The sequence below is a fragment of the Thunnus albacares genome, chromosome 22, assembly GCF_914725855.1.
Source record: "Thunnus albacares chromosome 22, fThuAlb1.1, whole genome shotgun sequence".
Taxonomy (NCBI): domain Eukaryota; kingdom Metazoa; phylum Chordata; class Actinopteri; order Scombriformes; family Scombridae; genus Thunnus; species Thunnus albacares.
In genome coordinates this window covers 21,218,357-21,239,470 of record NC_058127.1, presented here as the reverse complement: position 1 = coordinate 21,239,470, position 21,114 = coordinate 21,218,357, and the positions used below count along the sequence as shown (strand labels likewise).

General features: G+C 38.2%; 3 protein-coding genes and 1 long non-coding RNA gene across 6 annotated transcripts; 1 reads left to right on the top strand and 3 right to left on the bottom strand.

Moving 5' to 3' along the window:
• The first annotated feature begins 1,929 nt into the window (after positions 1 to 1,929).
• LOC122973312 lies at positions 1,930 to 21,005 on the top strand. 2 transcript variants are annotated; one of them, XR_006399974.1, is made up of 5 exons: positions 1,930 to 2,123; positions 18,224 to 18,355; positions 18,529 to 18,675; positions 18,761 to 18,842; positions 20,859 to 21,005. It is a non-coding gene; the product is annotated as an uncharacterized LOC122973312 (long non-coding RNA). The 2 variants fall into 2 exon arrangements; XR_006399975.1 differs by lacking the exon at positions 1,930 to 2,123 and adding an exon at positions 13,477 to 13,639.
• Positions 3,389 to 5,516, bottom strand: LOC122973300 (immunoglobulin kappa light chain-like). Its single transcript, XM_044340707.1, has 5 exons — positions 5,270 to 5,516; positions 4,438 to 5,145; positions 4,188 to 4,304; positions 4,072 to 4,115; positions 3,389 to 3,940 (listed from the first exon to the last, which is right to left on the bottom strand). Exons 1-5 carry the CDS (start codon positions 5,322 to 5,324, stop codon positions 3,827 to 3,829), a joined length of 1,038 nt encoding a protein of 345 aa, XP_044196642.1. The 5' UTR covers positions 5,325 to 5,516; the 3' UTR covers positions 3,389 to 3,826.
• Positions 8,978 to 10,670, bottom strand: LOC122973269. The gene is made up of 5 exons (XM_044340673.1): positions 10,612 to 10,670; positions 9,777 to 10,484; positions 9,537 to 9,659; positions 9,406 to 9,449; positions 8,978 to 9,280 (listed from the first exon to the last, which is right to left on the bottom strand). Exons 1-5 carry the CDS (start codon positions 10,664 to 10,666, stop codon positions 9,161 to 9,163), a joined length of 1,050 nt encoding a protein of 349 aa, XP_044196608.1. The 5' UTR covers positions 10,667 to 10,670; the 3' UTR covers positions 8,978 to 9,160.
• LOC122973271 lies at positions 15,350 to 17,088 on the bottom strand. 2 transcript variants are annotated; one of them, XM_044340675.1, is made up of 5 exons: positions 16,925 to 17,088; positions 16,122 to 16,814; positions 15,875 to 15,991; positions 15,752 to 15,795; positions 15,350 to 15,621 (listed from the first exon to the last, which is right to left on the bottom strand). In XM_044340675.1, the coding sequence occupies exons 1-5, from the start codon at positions 16,980 to 16,982 to the stop codon at positions 15,508 to 15,510; spliced, it is 1,026 nt and encodes a 341-aa protein (XP_044196610.1). In that variant the 5' UTR covers positions 16,983 to 17,088; the 3' UTR covers positions 15,350 to 15,507. The 2 variants fall into 2 exon arrangements, with proteins under 2 accessions (XP_044196610.1, XP_044196611.1); XM_044340676.1 differs by having other exon boundaries at positions 15,875 to 15,988.
• Positions 21,006 to 21,114: the final 109 nt, after the last annotated feature.

The window sequence follows — 21,114 nt, the reverse complement described above, 5'->3', positions numbered from 1 at the left end:
CTCAGTAAGCTGTGACCAGGCAGCAATAGGCTGCGGACCTTTCGACTACCAGCAGGAAAAATAAAAGGGGGTAAGCTATGTTCTGCTGTCGCTCTGGAGCTTGTTTTCTCCTACTGTGTTGAGGAAATAATGTTTTAGCTGTGTGTGCTCAGGAGTGGACAACTTGTCACTGCGGGGGTGTAGTAGCTGGAGCACTAATATCTGCAGGGTGTTTCTAGTGGGATAGCACCATTTTTGTTGTGTTTTGTCGATATGCTGGTTGTTTGTTAACGATAGCGGGAGAGAGGCAAGGCACTTGGGAGCGTGCAAAAATGTCACTTCCTTTCCGGCCCATGTCCTTCACATAAAAATCAGTCCAGAGGATGCTGCAGACAACCAAGAAAGTCGGGGAAGGTCTCATTTTACATTGTAACATTACTACCCGTTCACTCATTGGCAATAAAAAAGCATTCATACATGTAAATTGCTTCACAATTCTACATATAGAACCTTTAAATGTTTTTAAGTTATTTATTTGAAATGTCTACAGATGCGCTAAGCAAAACTCAGGAGACTCAGCACTACAAATTTTGCTGTTCTCTATTTCTCTGTTTAGTGTCTTCAGGTTAGGCTAACCCATTGCTGTACTGTACATTTACTGCCAGACTGACAACTTACTGATAACCTTTTCCTCCGGTCTGCTGGCATTCACCATCACTTTTCTGCTGCTCGCTCAACTTGTACAACCACACCCTCGCTACGGACACACATTACGCACTGCCCTATTCCTTAAAAGGAGCTCCGCTACCAAGACTTTCCCTGGCAGTGACACAGAGGTTGACTCATGATTTGGAACAGTGGTGCACAGAGGCTCCCAAATGCTACTGATTTCTGAATGAATTGATATTTGGTGTTATTTTTGGCATCAAAAAAATATTTTTCTTTGGCCTGGCAGGGGTTCTTGATGGCCTTGCAGCCCGCCAGGCCTGTACAATTGTAAGGGAAGCACTGCTTAAGTACTATTGGTAGTCCTTAAATGTTTCCTGATAAAGTCTCTACTGTGTTGGGAAGTTTAAGTGGTTTTTGGATTAACATCCAGTTTACACAGGATCAAGCTGTATAACATAAGACTGCGTCTTGGTTGGCAGCTTACACGCCGCTCCTTTCCTGCTCCGCCATCTTAACGCAGCAGTTTTTCTTTTGTTGGAGCAGCTCTCTGAAGGGTGACATTCACTTGTGAATCTAATGTCTGTATTTATTGGCTGTTGAATTAAAATTCAATTTTTATTGATGTGTTTTATTTGTTTCTAACTTGTGTCTAACTTGTGTGGGGAAAGACTCCCTCCTGCTCTCTGTCATCACACATTTTCTGTTTCTGTTGTCTGATAATGGAATGAGTGTAAATTTGATCAGAGCATTGAACTCATATATCACACATGCAGTGTTGTGTAACATGAGTTACAGCACTGGGTGGCAGGTGCTCACACTCACTCTTGCCCACATTAGTTTTGCACATAAAATCTTAGTACTCATGTCAGCAACATAGATAGGCTGATATGTATTTAATTGTGTATTTTTTCGTGCTGTATGGCATTATTGCACTTATGCTAACAAAAGTTTCTAATATTAGATTGCTGCACTTCTACAGTAGAAGCACTGCAGGTTGATACTGTGTAGTATGATTCTGCTTATTGCTGTATTGCTACGACACCATACTGTCATGTCTCATCCTGTCTTAAGGTCATGTTTCTGTTTTTCCCCATCATTCAGTTCTGCATTTTCTGTTTTACTTTGGTGTCTAACTCTCCTCTCGTTTCTGATCCACTTCCTGCCCTTGTGTGTTTTCTGCTCCTGTCATCATCTTTATCCCCTAATGTCATCCACCTGTGTCTAATTACCCTCCCTCTCCTTGTGTATTTAGTCTGTGTGCTCCCTGCTCCCTGTGCCAGTTCGTCTTAGCCGTTTGTTGCAAGCGTTCCAGTCTTTGTATTCCTAGTGATAGCCTCTTTATGTTTTTTGACTTTTGATCTGATCAAATCTCTGCCTTGCCCTTTGTGTTTTGTTTGCCTCCACTGACTGTCTGCCTGTGTACCAAACCTGCCTACTCAGCAAAGACTCTGATTTTTGGAAACCCTGGACTGTCTGTGAGTTTTGCATTTGGGTCCATTTCTGGGGCCTGTACTACAAAGCAAGTTCAACATACCCAGGTTATCTTTTCATTAGCAGGCTTCACTGAGCCTAACATTGGCCGTCCAGATAACCAGTTCCATGAAGCTGGTTATCAACCTGCTCAGTCAACTCTGGGTTTTCCTATCCAGCTACAAGCACATTCATGTGAAAGAGGCGGGGTTGTTAATTACAAGTGACATCATCAGAACTATGAATGAAGTACTTCATACAGTGTGAGATGAAACAGTGATATCAAGTACACACGGAGGAAAACTTCTGTTTTAGGAACAGAAAAAAGTCATATTCGACGAAGTGAAATGTAAACAAGCCTGTAAACATACAACAGAATAAGAAGATGTAGAAACACTAGAAATTTCCAAATATTAAAAGTAGGCTTAAAATACATGTAGGAATTAATATAAATGGCTTAAGTATAGAGTGAGTATGTTTTGCTTTTTAGTTGGATGATGAAGAAACCATTCTGAATATGTCATAAAAAAACTTAAAAGTAATGTCAAACTGTTTCTGCTAAAGAAGCAAAGAGTGTAAAAGTAGTTAATGACTGATGAGGTCTATCTGACCCAAATGTTGAAAGTCTAGAACAATAAAATGTTTCCACTGATCTATAAAAATATATATTAGTTTTTCCTACTTGTCATTTATTGTAACTCAGGACTTTTGTCCATGTCGGGATCCTGTAGGAATGATGACTCTTTATTTCCAGTGGACTGCTTCGTAGTACAGGACTTAGTTGTGTCAGAAAACCTGTCACATACACAGCATGTTGTTACTGGTGTCGGCTGTCTGTCGTGTATGTCGTTATCATGTATAATTAATTTTGTGCCCACACTGCCAACTAATTTCCTTCTGGAATAATATCGGTTATCAAATACTTCAGATAGATGTAAAATATCAAAGGTGTCATGTCTATTTGTTACTATGAATTAGAAAGTCTTTAATAAAGGCACAACTGCAACTCTCATTTTCACATAAACAGTAATATTGTAAACTAATAGAGCCTTCCTGTGCCATTTTATTTTTGGTACCAGAACAATTAAGTTTCATCACTCACCCACTCAGTGGGGTGGTTGAGATCAAACACATGCTTTTTATGATAAACATGGTGCCATTGCTGCAACAACACCTTCACTCTTGCATGAAGAAACACAAGTTACTCTTATCAAGGATTGAACACACACACACACATATTGTCTCATGGTTAAAGTTAGATGATGTTTATTTGATTATTAATATAAAATGTACACACAATTCAGAAACACATACATGATTTGGTTAAAAAACAATGAGGATAAAACACAAAAGTTCAACACAATCTTGATCCTAAAAGCCCACAAGTAACTTCTACAGCATTGATCAAACCAACCTTTTACATTCACTGGTTAAGACACAAAAATCATTATATTCATACAGTATGTACTAAATATGAACATGGATACATGGTTTATTTGCCAGAAACAAAGTTGTGCAGATATTCTGATTCAGACCACACTGACAAAAAATAGAGTATTCTAAAAATACCAAAGCAGAGCAAGAGATTTAAGAAGCTATAAAAACACATTTCTTTCAAGCTTACAACTAAATCCATGTTACACCTTCAAAGAGATTCTACAATATAATGTCTTATGCACAAAGTACAAATGAAACATGTCCAGTTCTACTACTTTAGGCTGTAGTACACACATTCACTCCAGGTTTGGTTCTGTCTTCTTCGTCTGTTGGTCAGATTCACACTTAGAGCAGCATAATACAGGTTTTCTGCAGCTTTGTAACCCTGGTAACCAAGTATTAATTATTATGATATTATTCTAAAACAATATCCAAAAAACAATTTGTTGTTGTACTGAATGTTAAAAAAGGATAATGGCTGCTATTCAAGAATTAATGAATACAGTTATTATTCACCTTTGCATTGGCTGTAGAGGGAGCTGAAATTCTTGCTTGAGACTCTGGTTGTGAAAAAGTAATTTTATTCAAAAGCCATGTTCAGTGAATATAAGCTGTCAGATATAAACAGTTACCTGCAGATTGGTAGCTGTTGATCATGTTCATCATGCACACTGAGAAAGCCGATAAAACACTGAGGATGGTGGTGAACACCAAAGCTCCACTCAAGAAATACACCAAGACAGGAGAGTCTACCTCATTTGCAGAGAGACATAAAGAGATATTACACAGCTCTCAGATTTATCTCTATTATGACGTTTAGTTTGATTAGGGAGTAATCATGTATTGATCAGATGAAACAATGTCTGCTAGAAAGTTACTTACGCTCAATGTCCAGCTTGGCCCCATCTCCAAACACTATCTGTCCACATGAGGTGAAAGCACAGTAGTAGGTCCCAGCATGAGAAAGATTCACACTCTTCATTGGCAAGTTGTACACACAGGTGTGTGTTTGTGTGTTGCTGTTCCTCTCACACTGATCATTCCTGCCTCCATGTGTGTAAATGATTCCTGGTTGAGATTCTTGAGAGTTTTTGAACCAGTAAACACTGTGTTCTCCATCATCACAGGTCCCAGTGTGTACTGTACAGTTCAGAGTCACAGAGCCTCCTGGCTGGATGCTCTCAGATGCCGACTGATGGACCAAAGCTTGGATGTTCAAACCAGAACCCTTTACACTGACAACAGTACCCTCCTCAAATTCAATCATTAATGAAGACCGACTTGCGCAGTAGTAAGTAGCTGAGTCTGAAATGCGTAGATCTGAGATCATCAAGTGATTTTTACCACTTTTAGTATCCAGTGTGAAGCGTGGATTGTCCTTGAATTCATCATGAAAAGTGCTAATTTTATTTAACACAAATAAGGTAGACATGAGCCTTGGTTTCTGTCCGAGAGTTTGCTTGTACCAGTAAAGACTTGTTGTAGCATCAGGATCATAGAAACATTGTAAAGTCAAACTCTCACCAACATTTGCTGATACAAAACTACTTTCTTGATGAGATGAGGAAGATTTCTGATCAGTTGCTTGAGCTGATGTGAAATAAAAGAAAAAGCAAATGAAGAATTAATTTCAAAAGATACAATTCAGCATAATCAGTACATAAAGAAATATTTGAAACATTTGTACAAGTTCTCGTCACAAAACACTACTCACCCATTTTTCCCAAGATAAGACATGCCAGATACAAAACAAAGTTTAGAGATGTCATCGTGTTCAAATTGCCGTGTTGAATGAAAAGAATCTTGATACTTCTCCTCTCTTTAGAGACAAGGCTGCATTTGATTGGCCAAACAAGTCACATTGAATGTCCTTTTTAGGAAACACGATCACATGTTCACTGACACCTACACTGTTATTTTGTTCTTTAAATAGAATCACGTGGTGAGAGGTGTATCAAGAACATAATGGTTCCTAATGTTGGCGTTAGATTTTGAATGACAAAAAATCAATGATGTTTCTATACAGTATGTACACTAGTAACATAATAGTATATAAAGATATAATGTAGCCCGTTTCTGCTCAAAATGAACGTGCTCATGTTGAGCAGATTAACAGGCAGGCATGATACTTTGCTAACTACAGTATCTGTCAAATACAGATATATAACATGGAAAAGATCATTTGCCAGATGATCAACTTTATCATTTAACAAGAAAAATGCAACCTCTTTTTATGACTAGGTGTGATTCAGAAACAGGTTTTTTTTCAAGTAGGTTTGCACATACAATGAATTTGCCTTGTTGTATAACAATTCACAAATAGAAGGTAAAAGAAAACACAACTAACACAAAAGACAGGTGATAAAAATTCATCCATGGCGACGATATAATTGACTCTCTTTCAAAGCTGTATCCCAGAGAATGAAGACTATAATTCGGGCTGCTGTAAAGAGACTCATTTTGACAATACATTAAAGGTCAAATTTACACAGAAACAATTGAATACTTCCTTTTAAATTAATGTATTCAGTGCTTTGAGCACCATAAAGACGCATTTATTGTACGGAGAGTGCAAACACCTTTACATCTTGCTGAAAACCACATAGCCTGTTGTAAAGCATGGGAGTAAAGTTCAGCAGGTCCCAGAGTAATGACTGTAAGGCAGATAGATCTGACCTAAACCTAACACAGTGAATTAGTAGAGCACCAGATTTCTTGAAAGGATGCCAACTGTAGGGACAGCTTGGCTTTTCATTGATGCTGTCTTAGTTCAATTGGTCAGGTCAAACATGGAAGAGAGAGCACATAGAGTGCTGATAGTCAAAAGAAAACCTTCATGTTCCATTTGACTTTGGTACAAAAATGAAAAGCGCATACAGCTGGCAGAATTATTATCCAAAATGGAAAGATCACATGACCGACTACAGTTGCAGTCGACAGAAACTTTCTATTGGGGTTGGCTGTAGCTCACTTGGTAAAGCGGGTTTGCCTTTAATCACAAGGTTGCTTCAGCCAATGTCAACAAGTCCTTCAAATGAAACAACTAAATACCTCATCTGACCATGCACGCCACATAGGAGCATTTTCTAATCTCACACCCAAATCAGCAGTAATCAGCAGAACATCATTTGTCTGTGCTTTTCAAAACCTTTACAAATCACTGTTAAAGAATAACAATGTTTTATGATGAGACAACACTGTGGTTAAGGTCTGGTTACGTTTAGGTATTTAAACCACTTGGTTAGATTTAGATAATCATCATGGTTTGGGTTAAAATGATCATTTTGTTAAGGTTAGACAAATATGTGGTGTAGGTTAAAGTTACTACTACTTCCTTAATGTTAGGTGACCTTCATTGTCATGACTACAATAATAACTATGGGGTTAAGGTTAGGCGATAATTGTAGTTAAGGTTTTTAAAAAACTGTCCTGACTCTTGGTTGGAAATGGGAAATGAACAACGGTCTCCTGTGGAAAAGTCCAGTGTTGGGTTAATGCCTCCATCCATCCCTCCTCCTCTGAATGTAGAAATCTATCAGCTTTTAAATATGTCATCTGGCCTGCACCACTGCTCCAGGTCATAATTACTACGGCCACTAGATGGGATCTGTCACGCAACCGTAACTATATGTTGTTTTTGAGTGACTGACATTATGATGTATTTTATCGTTTTTCTTGGGAAGCCAGTCTAGCCAATGTATGTGTGTGCCAAAATCTAAGGCAAGTTGGACAGATCTGTCATACAAATGACTGTAATATAATATACTGCTGTCTACATGGCCGAGGCATGACAAATGTTAGCATGCCATGGCTAGTCGAAAAAACAATCGGGACAATTTAAGTTGAATCCTGACTGGCTCCATGGTGGGTTTTGTCAGCTTAAAAATAATAAACAAAGTTGAGATTCACAGTTTAGAGACTTTGGCCCAGAGGTCCTGTTGTTCTGGGCTGTTGTCTCTGTGACAATGCAGCAATGAAAAGGGAGAAAATAGAGAATTAGAATATGAGACTTTAAACAGAGAAACAGAGATCACCATGACGAAGAATAATATATGCAGTAATGACCATGGGTGCCTGGTTATGTTTAAAAATAGGGGAGCAAACTTGGAAAGATACATTATTGGCAAGGGGGTCTGGGGGTCCTCCCCCAGAAAAAAATGTTATTGAAAACAAATTTCCTGCATTTCTACACCACCTAATCTAAATCAAGAAACAGCCACCTGCACTAGTCTAGAATAGGAGGATGCTATGAAAACCAGGAATGCATCAAGAACAGAACAGTATATAATTGGGTGGATGAGGACAGGAAATGATTATTAGAAGAATGGCTATTTCATATTTGAAATTATATTCATAAAAGCATTATGTAGCCTAAAACAGTAGTAGGTTGCAGGCTACTAGGCCACCTTCAAGGTCAAACAAGGACAAACAATTTATATAAATGAAATAGATTTACAACACATCACAATATGATTTGGATAATCAAACCTGGTTAAACAATGTTAAACCTGAGGGTTGCTATTCTCAATACTCACAAGGCAATCTTCAAAGTCTAACAGCTGCAACAAAGTACTAACAGTTTGTATGAATGAAATGGCCTCACAATCTAATTCCAATCCCACCTGTTTATTTTACACACAGGTTCAAGTGGTAGCTATGAGCACCACTAGCTGATGTAGCAGGAATGAATAATTATAACTTCTAAAGCAGATCATTTTAACCTACATTATCTCAAATCAAGGACTATTTTAATGCACAACTCAGAAGGCGACCTTTGCTCAAGACTTAAAAGGGCCGTTTTCAGTCGAGCACTAGACTTTACACAGCACAGAGCAGCTGGATGAAAGAGAGATCTTGAGATCATTGCACAGAGTGAAGTGTCCTCGTATTTAAAAATGATTCCATCCACTTGGATTTCTCTGAAACCTCCAGTATAATATAAAGTAAACAAATATGGATGCCTCATATCAGCAATAGTTCACATTTAAGATATAACTAATTTCAACACAGATTTAAAGGCTGTTGTGATCTATTGACCATCAACATATATTTTTAAAACCTGACACACCCAACTCTGCTATCATACAACCACCATAAGTGGTCAGATGCTCTGAACGTGAACACAAACATTGTCTCAAGGTCAAAGTATTCCATAATTACATTTATTTCATCATTACTGACACAAAATATTCATGGAAATGCACAATGCACATAATCAGGTTAAAACCCATTCAAACAAATAATAGCATTTTTTCCCTTCATGTTCCTCATATCCAAACAGTAACTTGTTATACAGCATAAATGAATCTGGTCCTCTAAATGTTCTTGTATAATCACAGAAAGTATATGATTTTAGGATTAAAGATATATATTTTATTTAAAGAAAACAAATTAAAAGCAGAGACATCCTGTAGACGTCCTTTAAAGCACACTGACAAGCAACACAGAGAGTACAGTCCTGAATGTGCAAATTACTAAACCGTACTAAAACACAGAGAATCTCATCTTTTGACTGCAGATCATGAGGCACATATTTATCTCAAGACCTTTATCTAAGACTACAATACATGATAAACAAGATTCTAAGAAACCTTACTCACAAGTTCTACATCTTTACACTGGAGTACACACATTCATTCTTGGTGTTGTTCCTCGCTCTTCTTGATCTGTTTGCCACATTAGCATTTAATGCAGCATAATGGAGGTTGTCTGCGTCTTGGTTACCCTGCTAACAAAATATATAAAAGTAAATCACACTGTGATTAAAACAATGTCCACAACACAATTAATTGTTCTGCTAATAAAAGGTGGTTAAATGGCAATTCAACTGTTAATTGAAACTGTATTCACCTCTGCATCTGCTGTGGACGGAGCTGCAAATCCATGTTGAGGCTCTAATTGTGAAACAGAAAATGCTCTTTTATTCAAAAGCCAAATTCAGTGAATACAAGCTGTTAACAAGCAGAATCATTTGCCTGTACCTGACTGGCAGCTGTTTCTCTTCTTCATCTTGTACACTGAGAAAGCCAATAAAACACTGAGGATGGTGGTGAACGCCAAAGCTCCACTCAAGAAATACACCAAGACAAGAGAGTCCACCTCATCTACAGAGAGTCAGACACCAGAAACAGAGCTTAGAGCATGTTTTTATCCTAAGCTTGATGAGGAACTAAGACTCTATCAAATAGGACAACGTCTCCTAAAAAGTTACTTACTTTTACACTCAATGTCCAGCTTGGTCCCGTTTCCAAACAGTATCTGTCCACATGAGGCGACAGCACAGTAGTAGGTCCCAGCATGAGAAAGATTCAGACTCGTCATTGGCAAGTTATAGACACAGGTGTGTGTTTGTGTGTTGCTGTTCCTCTCACACTGACCATTCCTGCCTCCATGTGTGTAAATGATTCCTGGATGAGATTCTTCAGAGTTTTTGAACCAGTACACACTATGTTCTCCATCAACACAGGTCCCAGTGTGTACTGTACAGTTCAGAGTCACAGAGCCTCCTGGCTGGATGCTCTCAGATGCCGACTGATGGACCAAAGCTTGGATGTTCAAACCTGAACCCTTTACATTGAGAGTAGTGCCCTCCAAAAATTCTAACTTGTTTAAATAGCTATTAATGCAGTAGTAAGTAGCTGAGTCTGAAATGTGCAAATCTGTGATCTTCAAGTGATTTTTATTGTTTTCAGTATCCAGTGCGAAGCGAGGATTGTTCTTGAATTCATCATGAAACGTGCTGATTACCTCATATTTATAGAAGGTTGAGATTAGCTTAATTTTCTGTCCACTGTTCTGTTTATACCAGTAAAGCTTTGCAACTTCACCTCCATAGAAACATTGCAAAGTCGTCTCATCACCAACATTAGCTGATATAAAACCACTGTCTTGACGAACAGATGAGGAGAATTTCAGATCAGTCATCTGAGCTGAAGTGAAATAAGAGACAAAGTAAATGTATAGTTAATTGAATGTGATAGAGTTCAACATAATCAGTTAATATTTGCAAACTAACAACTAACAGATAAAAGTTGGAATCACAAACACGCAACTCACCCATTTTCCCCAAGAACAGACATATGAGATAGAAAGCAAACACTGGAGATGTCATTGTGTTCAACTTGCCGTGTGAAATGAAAAGATCATTTACTTTTCTCCATTCCTCATAGACAAGACTGCTTTTGATTGGCCAATCTGAAGTGACACTGTATAGGAAACAGGATCACATGTTCACTGCCACCTATGATTGTGATGGTGAGAGATATATGAGGAAGATAAAGGCTCCTCATCTTTGATTTGATTTGAAATCACTAAAAAATAAACAACCAAGAAATATCCAATATAAACATAGCTGTAATAAGACACAGTGGAGTCCATTTATGCTCAATATTTTTTATTAAACAGGTAACAAAAACTAATTTTGAGCAATTCATCCATACTTGATACTTTTTTAAAGCTGTAATCTGGAGAAACAACACTGCACTCTGTGCTGTATTTAAGAGACAATTTTCTTCAATATGCATACAAGATATGATGGGCTGCACGATTAATCAAAATAAGATCACAATGTTGATTCAGGCTCTATGCAATCTCATTTTTATGAGACAATGATTCGGCTGTGTCTGCATTAGTGTGGAGATCCAGTACATCATGAGAGAGGCAGAGAGCGACAAAAATGTGTTAGAGTCACTGAAACCCAGAAATGGTGAGAAAGGACAAATAGATGTGTCCCCCTAGTTGTGACAAAAAATGCTTTGCTTGTAGTGTCAAAGGTTTTAGTCTGTTGTGTGGAACTGGATTCACAGATGAAGATGTTGGTCAAAAGCACCTACATTACAACCACTGGAAATGTCACAAAACAGCCAGGAAAAACTTCAGCTAAAATACAAAATATGTGTTAATTAATCACCTGAACCTGACTCAACCCACAAACCACCATTTTTTTTTAACCAACACCAGTGGGCTCAGTAAGCTGTGACCAGGCAGCAATAGGCTGCGGACCTTTCAACTACCAGCAGGAAAAATAAAAGGGGGTAAGCTATGTTCTGCTGTCGCTCTGGAGCTTGTTTTCTCCTACTGTGTTGAGGAAATAATGTTTTAGCTGTGTGTGCTCAGGAGTGGACGACTTGTCACTGCGGGGGTGTAGTAACTGGAGCGCTAATATCTGCAGGGTGTTTCTAGTGGGATAGCACCATTTTTGTTGTGTTTTGTCGTTATGCTTGTCGTTTGTTGACGTTAGTGGGAGAGAGGCAAGGTACTTGGGAGCGTGCAAAAATGTCACTTCCTTTCCGGCCCATGTCCGTCACATAAAAATCAGTCCAGAGGATGCTGCAGACAACCAAGAAAGTCGGGGGAGGTCTCATTTTACATTGTAACATTACTACCCGTTCACTCATTGGCAATAAAAAAGCATTCATACATGAAAATTGCTTCACAATTCTACATATAGAACCTTTAAATGTTTTTAAATTATTTATTTGAAATGTCTGCAGATGCGCTAAGCAAAACTCAGGAGACTCAGCACTAAAAATTTTGCCGTTCTCCATTTCTCTGTTTAGTGTCTTCAGGTTAGGCTAACCCATTGCTGTACTGTACATTTACTGCCAGACTGACAACTTACTGCTAACCTTTTCCTCCGGTCTGCTGGCATTCACCATCACTTTTCTGCTGCTCGCTCAACTTGCACAACCACACCCTCGCTACGGACACACATTACGCACTGCCCTATTCCTTAAAAGGAGCTCCGCTACCAAGACTTTCCCTGGCAGTGACACAGAGGTTGACTCATGATTTGGAACAGTGGTGCACAGAGGCTCCCAAATGCTACTGATTTCTGAATGAATTGATATTTGGTGTTATTTTTGGCATCAAAAAAAATATTTTTCTTTGGCCTGGCAGGGGTTCTTGATGGCCTTGCAGCCCGCCAGGCCTGTACAATTGTAGGGGAAACACTGCTGAAGTACTATTGATAGTATTTGCATTGTCATTAAATGTGACCTGATAAAGTCTCTACTGTGTTGGGAAGTTTAAGTGGTTTTTGGATTAACATCCAGTTTACACAGGATCAGGCTATATAACATAAGACTGCGTCTTGGTTGCCGCTTACACGCCGCTCCTTTCCTGCTCCGCCATCTTAACGCAGCAGGTTTACTTTTGCTGGAGCAGCTCTCTGAAGGTTGACATTCACTTGTGAATCTAATGTCTGTATTTCTTGGCTGTTGAATTAAAATTCCATTTTTATTGATGTGTTTTATTTGTTTCTAACTTGTGTCTAACTTGTGTGGGGAAAGACTCCCTCCTGCTCTCTGTCATCACACATTTTCTGTTTCTGTTGTTTGATAATGGAATGAGTGTAAATTTGATCAGAGCATTGAACTCATATAACACACACGCAGTGTTGTGTAACATGAGTTACAGCACTGGGTGGCAGGTGCTCACACTCACTCTTGCCCACATTAGTTTTGCACATAAAATCTTAGTACTCATGTCAGCAACATAGATAGACTGATATGTATTTCATTGTGTATTTTTTCGTGCTGTATGGCATTATTGCACTTATGCTAACAAAAGTTTCTAATATTAGATTGCTGCACTTCTACAGTAGAAGCACTGCAGGTTGATACTGTGTAGTATGATTCTGCTTATTGCTGTATTGCTACGACACCATACTGTCATGTCTCATCCTGTCTTAAGGTCATGTTTCTGTTTTTCCCATCATTCAGTTCTGCATTTCCTGTTTTACTTTGGTGTCTAACTCTCCTCTCGTTTCTGATCCACTTCCTGCCCTTGTGTGTGTTTCCCGCTCCTGTCATCATCATTATGCCCTAATGTCATCCACCTGTCTCTAATTACCCTCCCTCTCCTTGTGTATTTAGTCTGTGTGTTCCCTGCTCCCTGTGCCAGTTCGTCTTAGCCGTTTGTTACAAGCGTTCCAGTCTTTGTATTCCTAGTGATAGCCTCTTTTGATCTGATCAAATCTCTGCCTTGCCCTTTGTGTTTTGTTTGCCTCCACTGACTGTCTGCCTGTGTACCAAACCTGCCTACTCAGCAAAGACTCTGATTTTTGGAAACCCTGGACTTGTCTGTGAGTTTTGCATTTGGGTCCATTCCTGGGGCCTGTACTACGAAGCAAGTTCAACATACCCAGGATATCTTTTCATTAGCAGGCTTCACTGAGCCTAACATTGGCTGTCCAGATAACCAGTACTATGAAGCTGGTTATCAACCTGCTCAGTCAACTCTGGGTTTTCCTATCTAGCTACAGGCACATTCATCTGAAAGAGGTGGGGTTGTTAATTACAAGTGACATCATCAGAAGTATGAATGAAGTACTTCATACAGTGTGAGATGAAACAGTGATATCAAGTACACACGGAGGAAAACTTCTGTTTTAGGAACAGAAAAAAGTCATATTTAACGAAGTGAAATATAAACAAGCCTGTAAACATACAACAGAGTAAGAAAATGTAGAAACACTAGAAATATTAAAAGTAGGCTAAGGCTTAAAATACATGTAGGAATTAATATAAATGGCTTGAGTATAGAGTGAGTATTTTTTGCTATTTAGTTGGATAATGAAGAAACCATTCTGAATATGTCATAAAAAAAACTTAAAAGTAATGTCAAACTGTTTCTGCTAATGAAGCAAAGAGTGTAAAAGTAGTTAATGACTGATGAGGTCTCTCTGACCCAAATGTTGAAAGTCTAGAACAATAAAATGTTTCCACTGATCTATAAAAATATATATTAGTTTTTTCTACTTGTCACTTTATTGTAACTCAGGACTTTTGTCCATGTCGGTGTCCTGTAGGAATGATGCCTCTTTATTTGCAGTGAACTGATTGGTTAGTGGTTGAGGTGTTGACAGGTTGTGATCCAATCCTCTTAAATTAATCTGCTCCAGGTTAACTGTTCAGCATAACAGAAGAAGAAGAAGTGAACCACTGTTGTGGGACTGAATACCCAGAGTTAAACCTGAAGTTACCTCACTAACCCCAAATCCTGCTTCGTAGTACAGGACTTAGTTGTGTCAGAAAACCTGTCACATACACAGCATGTTGTTACTGGTGTCGGCTGTCTGTCATGTGTGTGTCGTTATCATGTATAATTAATTTTGTGCCCACACTGCCAACTAATTTCCTTCTGGAATAATATCGGTTATCAAATACTTCAGATAGATGTAAAATATCAAAGGTGTCATGTTTATTTGTTACTATGAATTAGAAAGTCTTTAATAAAGGCACAACTGCAACTCTCATTTTCACATAAATAGTAATATTGTAAACTAATAGAGTCTTCCTGTGCCATTTTATTTTTGGTACCAGAACAATTAAGTTTCATCACTCACCCACTCAGTGGGGTGGTTGAGATCAAACACATGCTTTTTATGATAAACATGGTGCCGCTGCTGCAACAACACCTTCACTCTTGCATGAAGAAACACAAGTAACCGTTATCAAGGATTGAACAGACACACACACATATTGTCTCATGGTTAAAGTTAGATGATGTTTATTTGATTATTAATATAAAATGTACACACAGTCCAAGAACACATACATGAGTTGGTTAAAAAACAATGAGGATAAAACACAAAAGTTCAACACAATCTTGATCCTAAAAGCCCACAAGTAACTTCTACAGCATTGATCAAACCAACCTTTTACATTAACTGGTTAAGACACAAAAATCATTATATTCATACAGTATGTACTAAATATGAACATGGATACATGGTTTATTTGCTAGAAACAAAGTTGTGCAGATATTCTGATTCAGACCACACTGACAAAAAATAGAGTATTCTAAAAATACCAAAGCAGAACAAGAGATTTAAGAAGTTATAAAACATATTTCTTTCAAACTTAGAACTAAATCCATGTTACACCTTCAAAGAGATTCTACAATATAATGTCTTATGCACAAAGTACAAATGAAACATGTCCAGTTCTACTACTTTACGCTGTAGTACACACATTCACTCCAGGTTTGGTTCTGTCTTCTTCGTCTGTTGGTCAGATTCACACTGAAAGCAGCGTAATACAGGTTTTCTGCAGCTTTGTAACCCTGGTAACAAAGTATTAATTATTATGATATTATTCTAAAACAATGTCCAAAAAAAAATTGTTGTTGCACTGAATGTTAAAAAAGGATAATGGCTGCTATTCAAGAGTTAATGAATACAGTTATTATTCACCTTTGCATTGACTGTAGAGGGAGCTGAAATTCTTGCTTGAGACTCTGGTTGTGAAACGCAGAAAAAGTTTTTCATTAAAAAGTCATGTTCAATGAATACAAGCTGTCAGATATAAACAGTTACCTGTAGATTGGAAGCTGTTTCTCTTCATCTTGTACACTGAGAAAGCCAGTAAAACACTGAGGATGGTGATGAACACCAAAGCTCCGCTCAAGAAATACACCACGACAGGAGAGTCTACTTCATTTGCAGAGAGACATAAAGAGATATTACACAGCTCTCAGATTTATCTCTATTATGATGTTAATTTTGATTATGGAGTAATCATGTATTGATCAGATGAAACAATGTCTGCTAGAAAGTTACTTACGCTCAACGTCCAGCTTGGTCCCGTTTCCAAACAGTATCTGTCCACATGAGGCGACAGCACAGTAGTAGGTCCCAGCATGAGAAAGATTCAGACTCTTCATTGGCAAATTGTAGACACAGGTGTGTGTTTGTGTGTTGCTGTTCCTCTCACACTGATCATTCCTGCCTCCATGTGTGTAAATGATTCCTGGTTGAGATTCTTCAGAGTTTTTGAACCAGTAAACACTGTGATTTCCATCATTACAGGTCCCAGTGTGTACTGTACAGTTCAGAGTCACAGAGCTCTCAGATGCCGACTGATGGACCAAAGCTTGGATGTTCAAACCTGAACCCTTTACATTGACAATAGTTCCTTCTGCAAATTCAAACTTGGATGAGTAGCTGCTTGCACAGTAGTAAGTAGCTGAGTCTGAGATGCGCAAATTTGTGATCTTCAAGTGATTTTTACCAGTTTCAGTATCCAGTGTGAAACGTGGATTGTTCTTCAATTCATCATGAAAAGTGCCATTACTTTCATACTTGTAGTAGGTAGAGATGATTCTTGGTTTCTGTCCCAGAGTTTGCTTATACCAGTAAAGCCTTGCAACAACACCGTCATAGAAACATTGCAAAGTCAAGTTGTCCCCAGTATTAACAGATACAAAACTTCTCTCTTGACGAACAGATGAGGAGAATTTCACATCAGTCATCTGAGCTGAAGTAAAATGAAAGACAAAGAAAATTCACATTATAAACACATAATTAAAGGAGGAATGACTGCACATTTTAAAAGACACAAACTGGATTCATAAAAACACCACTCACCCATTTTCTGTCCCAATAACAGACATGTCAGAAAGAAAACAAACTCTGCAGATCTCATCGTGTTCAAACTGTCAGGCTAAATGAAAAGAATCTTGGTCTTTTCTTCACTCTTAAGAATCAAGACTGCGTTTGATTGGTCAACCAAAAGTGACACTGTGTGTCCTGTTTAGGAAACATGATCACATGTTGACTGTCACCTTTAGTTTCAAGTTTGAGACACGGTGAGAGCTAAATGAACTACATACAGTACAGATTCCTCATCTCTACATTAGCTTTAAAATCACTTAAATTTATGACCACATAGTACACATGTATTCATACTGATCTAACTGACAGGACTTTGTTTAATAAAATTAGTTCATTATCCATGGTCTACTTGGTTTCAGTCATAAGGAGATAATATATTGATTAATTAACCATTGTTTGGTTTCAAGATAATGTAACATTAATAAAAACATATAGTGGAGTTCAGTCACGCATAGCCTCTGGCAGTGAACTGATCTTTATTAGGAAGACGTGATTATTAATAACTACCTTAAGATGCCAGACATAGATATCAATAAACAAGTAATTAATAAACCCTATCACTAATATTTTGTGCAGTTTCTTCATACTTGACAATATTCTTGCCATGCTGTAGACCAGAGAACACATGACTGTCACCTGTTCTGCTGCAAAAAGACAGATTTGGACAATAAATTAAAGGTCAAACGTACATAGAAAATAATTGAATACATTTCCCCCCTAATTATTCTTGGACATGACAGGTCCTGTAGGTTTATGTATGGAGATTCAGATGTGCTCAGCGAGTTACTGAGTCAGTGCCTTTGGAGATCAGTATCTTCCATTTCACACATTTCATCAGATTAAAAAGGAATCCAAACATGTCGTCCAACTCCTGCATTTGTGTAAAATATGTACAGAGAGCAGTATGAGCCTGATTAGCTAGTCCGTTATATAGACTTGCTCTGGATGCGGGTCTCACCTGTCTGGGAAAAGCCTAATCGCATAGATTATTTTTCATGTGACATTTATTTTCACTGAACAGACAGAAAATTTTCTTTGAAGTATGTTTGGTTAAAAAAATAACTGTATTGCGAGGCCCTAAAAAGGCACGAGACCCCGTACAGTCGCACCACTTGCACAGTCCTTGCGACAGCTATGACCATTTCTGTGGTCCTTGAAGTGAAGGATATAAAAGCAAAAAGAATATTTGTAGTGTAGAGTGTAGAGGTCAACAGCTCTCAGAGTGATGACTGCTTCATTTCTTTTCTTTGTGTTTCTGTGTTTTTTCTTTAGGTTCAGGGAGCAACACTTGCTTACTCCACTCTGTTCTACAACATGGTTATTTCAACCACACACAGCCAACAACCTGTTTGTCCACTACCTATCTGGTTTATGAAGTAGGAAGAACTCAGATGTGTCTTCGCAGTGAGTGTTTTGACCCTTTGCAACCCGTTCACTTCTATGTACTGTATGTATGAGAACAATTGCTTGAATCTGTAATTTATTTACTACAGCCTCATCTGTTATATATTCTGTTTAATTTTCTTACATAGTAATGATTAATATGCCTACTTTACCACAACCTTTTACTCATGAAGACCTTTCAGAGGCTGGTTTTACAGCACCTCAGGCCCCTGGTGCATGACTGCCTGGATCCGCTGCAGTTTGCTGACATCAGTGTAGACAATGCCGTCATTTACCTGCCGGACAGAGTTTATAAATACGTGGAAAAGCCACAAATCACTGTGAGGATCACGTTCTTTGACTTCTCCAATGCTTTCAACAGCATTCAGCATCTCCGGCTGGCTGAGAAAGTTTTTTGTGATGCAGGTGGAACAGGACCTCATGGCCTGGATTACAGACAACCTCACCAACAGGGTGCAGTATGTCAGGCTACAAGGCTGCTTGTCAGGTGTGGTGATGAGCAACACTGGCATACCCCATGGAACTGTACTGTCACCGTTTTTTTCACCCTCTACACCTATAAGTTCCTAGGGGTACAACTCAACAACAAATTGGAAGGTCTGACAAAACGGAGGCCCTCTACAGAAAAGGACACAGTAGGCTGTTCTTTCTGACTAGGCTGCTATGGATGTTCTACCGGTCTGTAGTGGCCAGTGTTATCTTCTTTGCTGTGGTGTGCTGGGAAGGTCACATAGGAATTTGTGGTGCCAACAAACTGGGCAAGCTGGTGAAGAGAATGAACAAGCAAATGATATAAAATGATAAGAGGCATACACTCCAAAAGATACAATTTAGAGTCACAGAGAACTCACCCATTTCCCCCATGAACAGACATGTCAGATAGAAAGCAGAAAACATGTAGGTGTGACAATCTGCTAGCAGCCTGTGAAATACATAAAATTCATCCTATTTTTTATAATTTTGAGCAGTTTTTCCATATGCAACGAAACAACTGACTCTCCTCCCAAGTTATAGTCTGGTGAACAGTGATTTTAATCTGTGCTGTTGTGAAGAGCCACATTTTGACAATAAACAACCAAAGCTATTTGCATGAACAGATACCACAATGGTGAGGTTGAAAGGGCTTTTGACTTTTATATCACCCTCATCAGGACAGTTTAATCTTTTAAGTAGAATATGTTGTAAATCTTATTTTCATTGACTTGTGTCAAGTTGAATTTAAATGGGATCTCTTTTTTTTTTCTTTTTTTTTTAATCACATTTGATTATAAAATCTAGGATTTATAAAAAATCATTCTGGTTGAAATATACTTTCAAATATCTGCTTTTATTTGCCATTACTCTGTTATTCTGTCTTTTGCTATCAATCATCAATCAAGTAGTATTTCAAGTAGGCAGCAATAACTCAGTTTCCATACATGTTACCTGAAAAGGCCTGCACAGTTATGGGATGTTGAAGTGGTCTTTATCTTAAGGAGCATGTATGTGAGAGTACAAAGACTTCTACATCCTGCTGAAAACCACAAAGCATGTTGCACCAAAAGAGATACAAAGCAAAAAAGATTAGAGTTAAGGGTCAACAGGTCTCAGAGTGACTGGAATTCAGACAGACTTTACTGTAACCACATTATTAGTCGAACGAAGTTGTAGGGCCTCAAGTTTTCAGAAAGGACGCCAGTTGTTGGGATATCTTGGCCTTTCCCAGGTGCTGTCTCAGCTCATCAGTCAGATCAAAAAACTTGGACATAAAGTCAGTTGAAAATCTCCCTGTACCGTTTTACTTTGAAACCAAAATGTTGAGTGCAAACAGCTGGCAATAAATATGATCAAAAACAGAAAGACAAAGTGATCAACTAAAGTTGTATTTGACAAAACCATTATATTAGTGTTGCCTGTAGCTCAATTGGTAGAAGCTGGTGACAGGTGCTCCTTAAGACACTGAAATCCAAGTTGCTTGCAATGTACATGTTTGGGAAAATCTAAGGTGTGCTTGAAAAAAGTGTCTGCCAGATGACTGTAATATATTGTACTGCAGTCAATGGGGCCAAACGTTACAATACATTGGCTATTAAAAAACAACAGCATGAGAATTTTAAATTACATTTTTACTAATTTGTTGAGATTTTGACCTTTGTCACTGTGTGGTAAGAGCCTTTTTCTACTTCTTTGGGAACCAGGAGTAGTAAAATCTTTTCATGCTTTAATTTTAATGCTTTATTCACTTTAGTTGAACTTGTATTGTGTGTTACATGTCTCACTGAATGTTTCATGTATGGTTTCAGTTGTACTTGGGTTCTGACATTAGTTGACATTCAGTAAATACTTACACTGGGTAACATTACACTAGATTCCTGCATCATTGAGCCACTCAGCTTTTATGTTTTATGAACATTCATTCAGTTTATCCTAAACAATTTTCAGCAACCACAACAGCAGTTGTATTAGAAGAGAGCTGTCATCAGTTATTAAGACTACTTTGTCTTTTTTCTTTTTGTCCATCCAGCACAGTGGAGAGAATGTGTGTCGGTATCTGCACCTGGTCAGGGACGAGTGAGACCAGCCACATGCTTTATCCAGTACTCAAAGCACCATGAGCCAGAGGTACCACTACCAGAGCTTAAACATAACACAAACATTGTCTCAAGTGTTCCATGGTTAGATTTATTTCATCATTACTGACACAAAACATTCATGGAAAAGCACAATGCAGTTAATCAGGTTAAAACTCATAAAAGACAAATAATACCATTTTTTCCCGT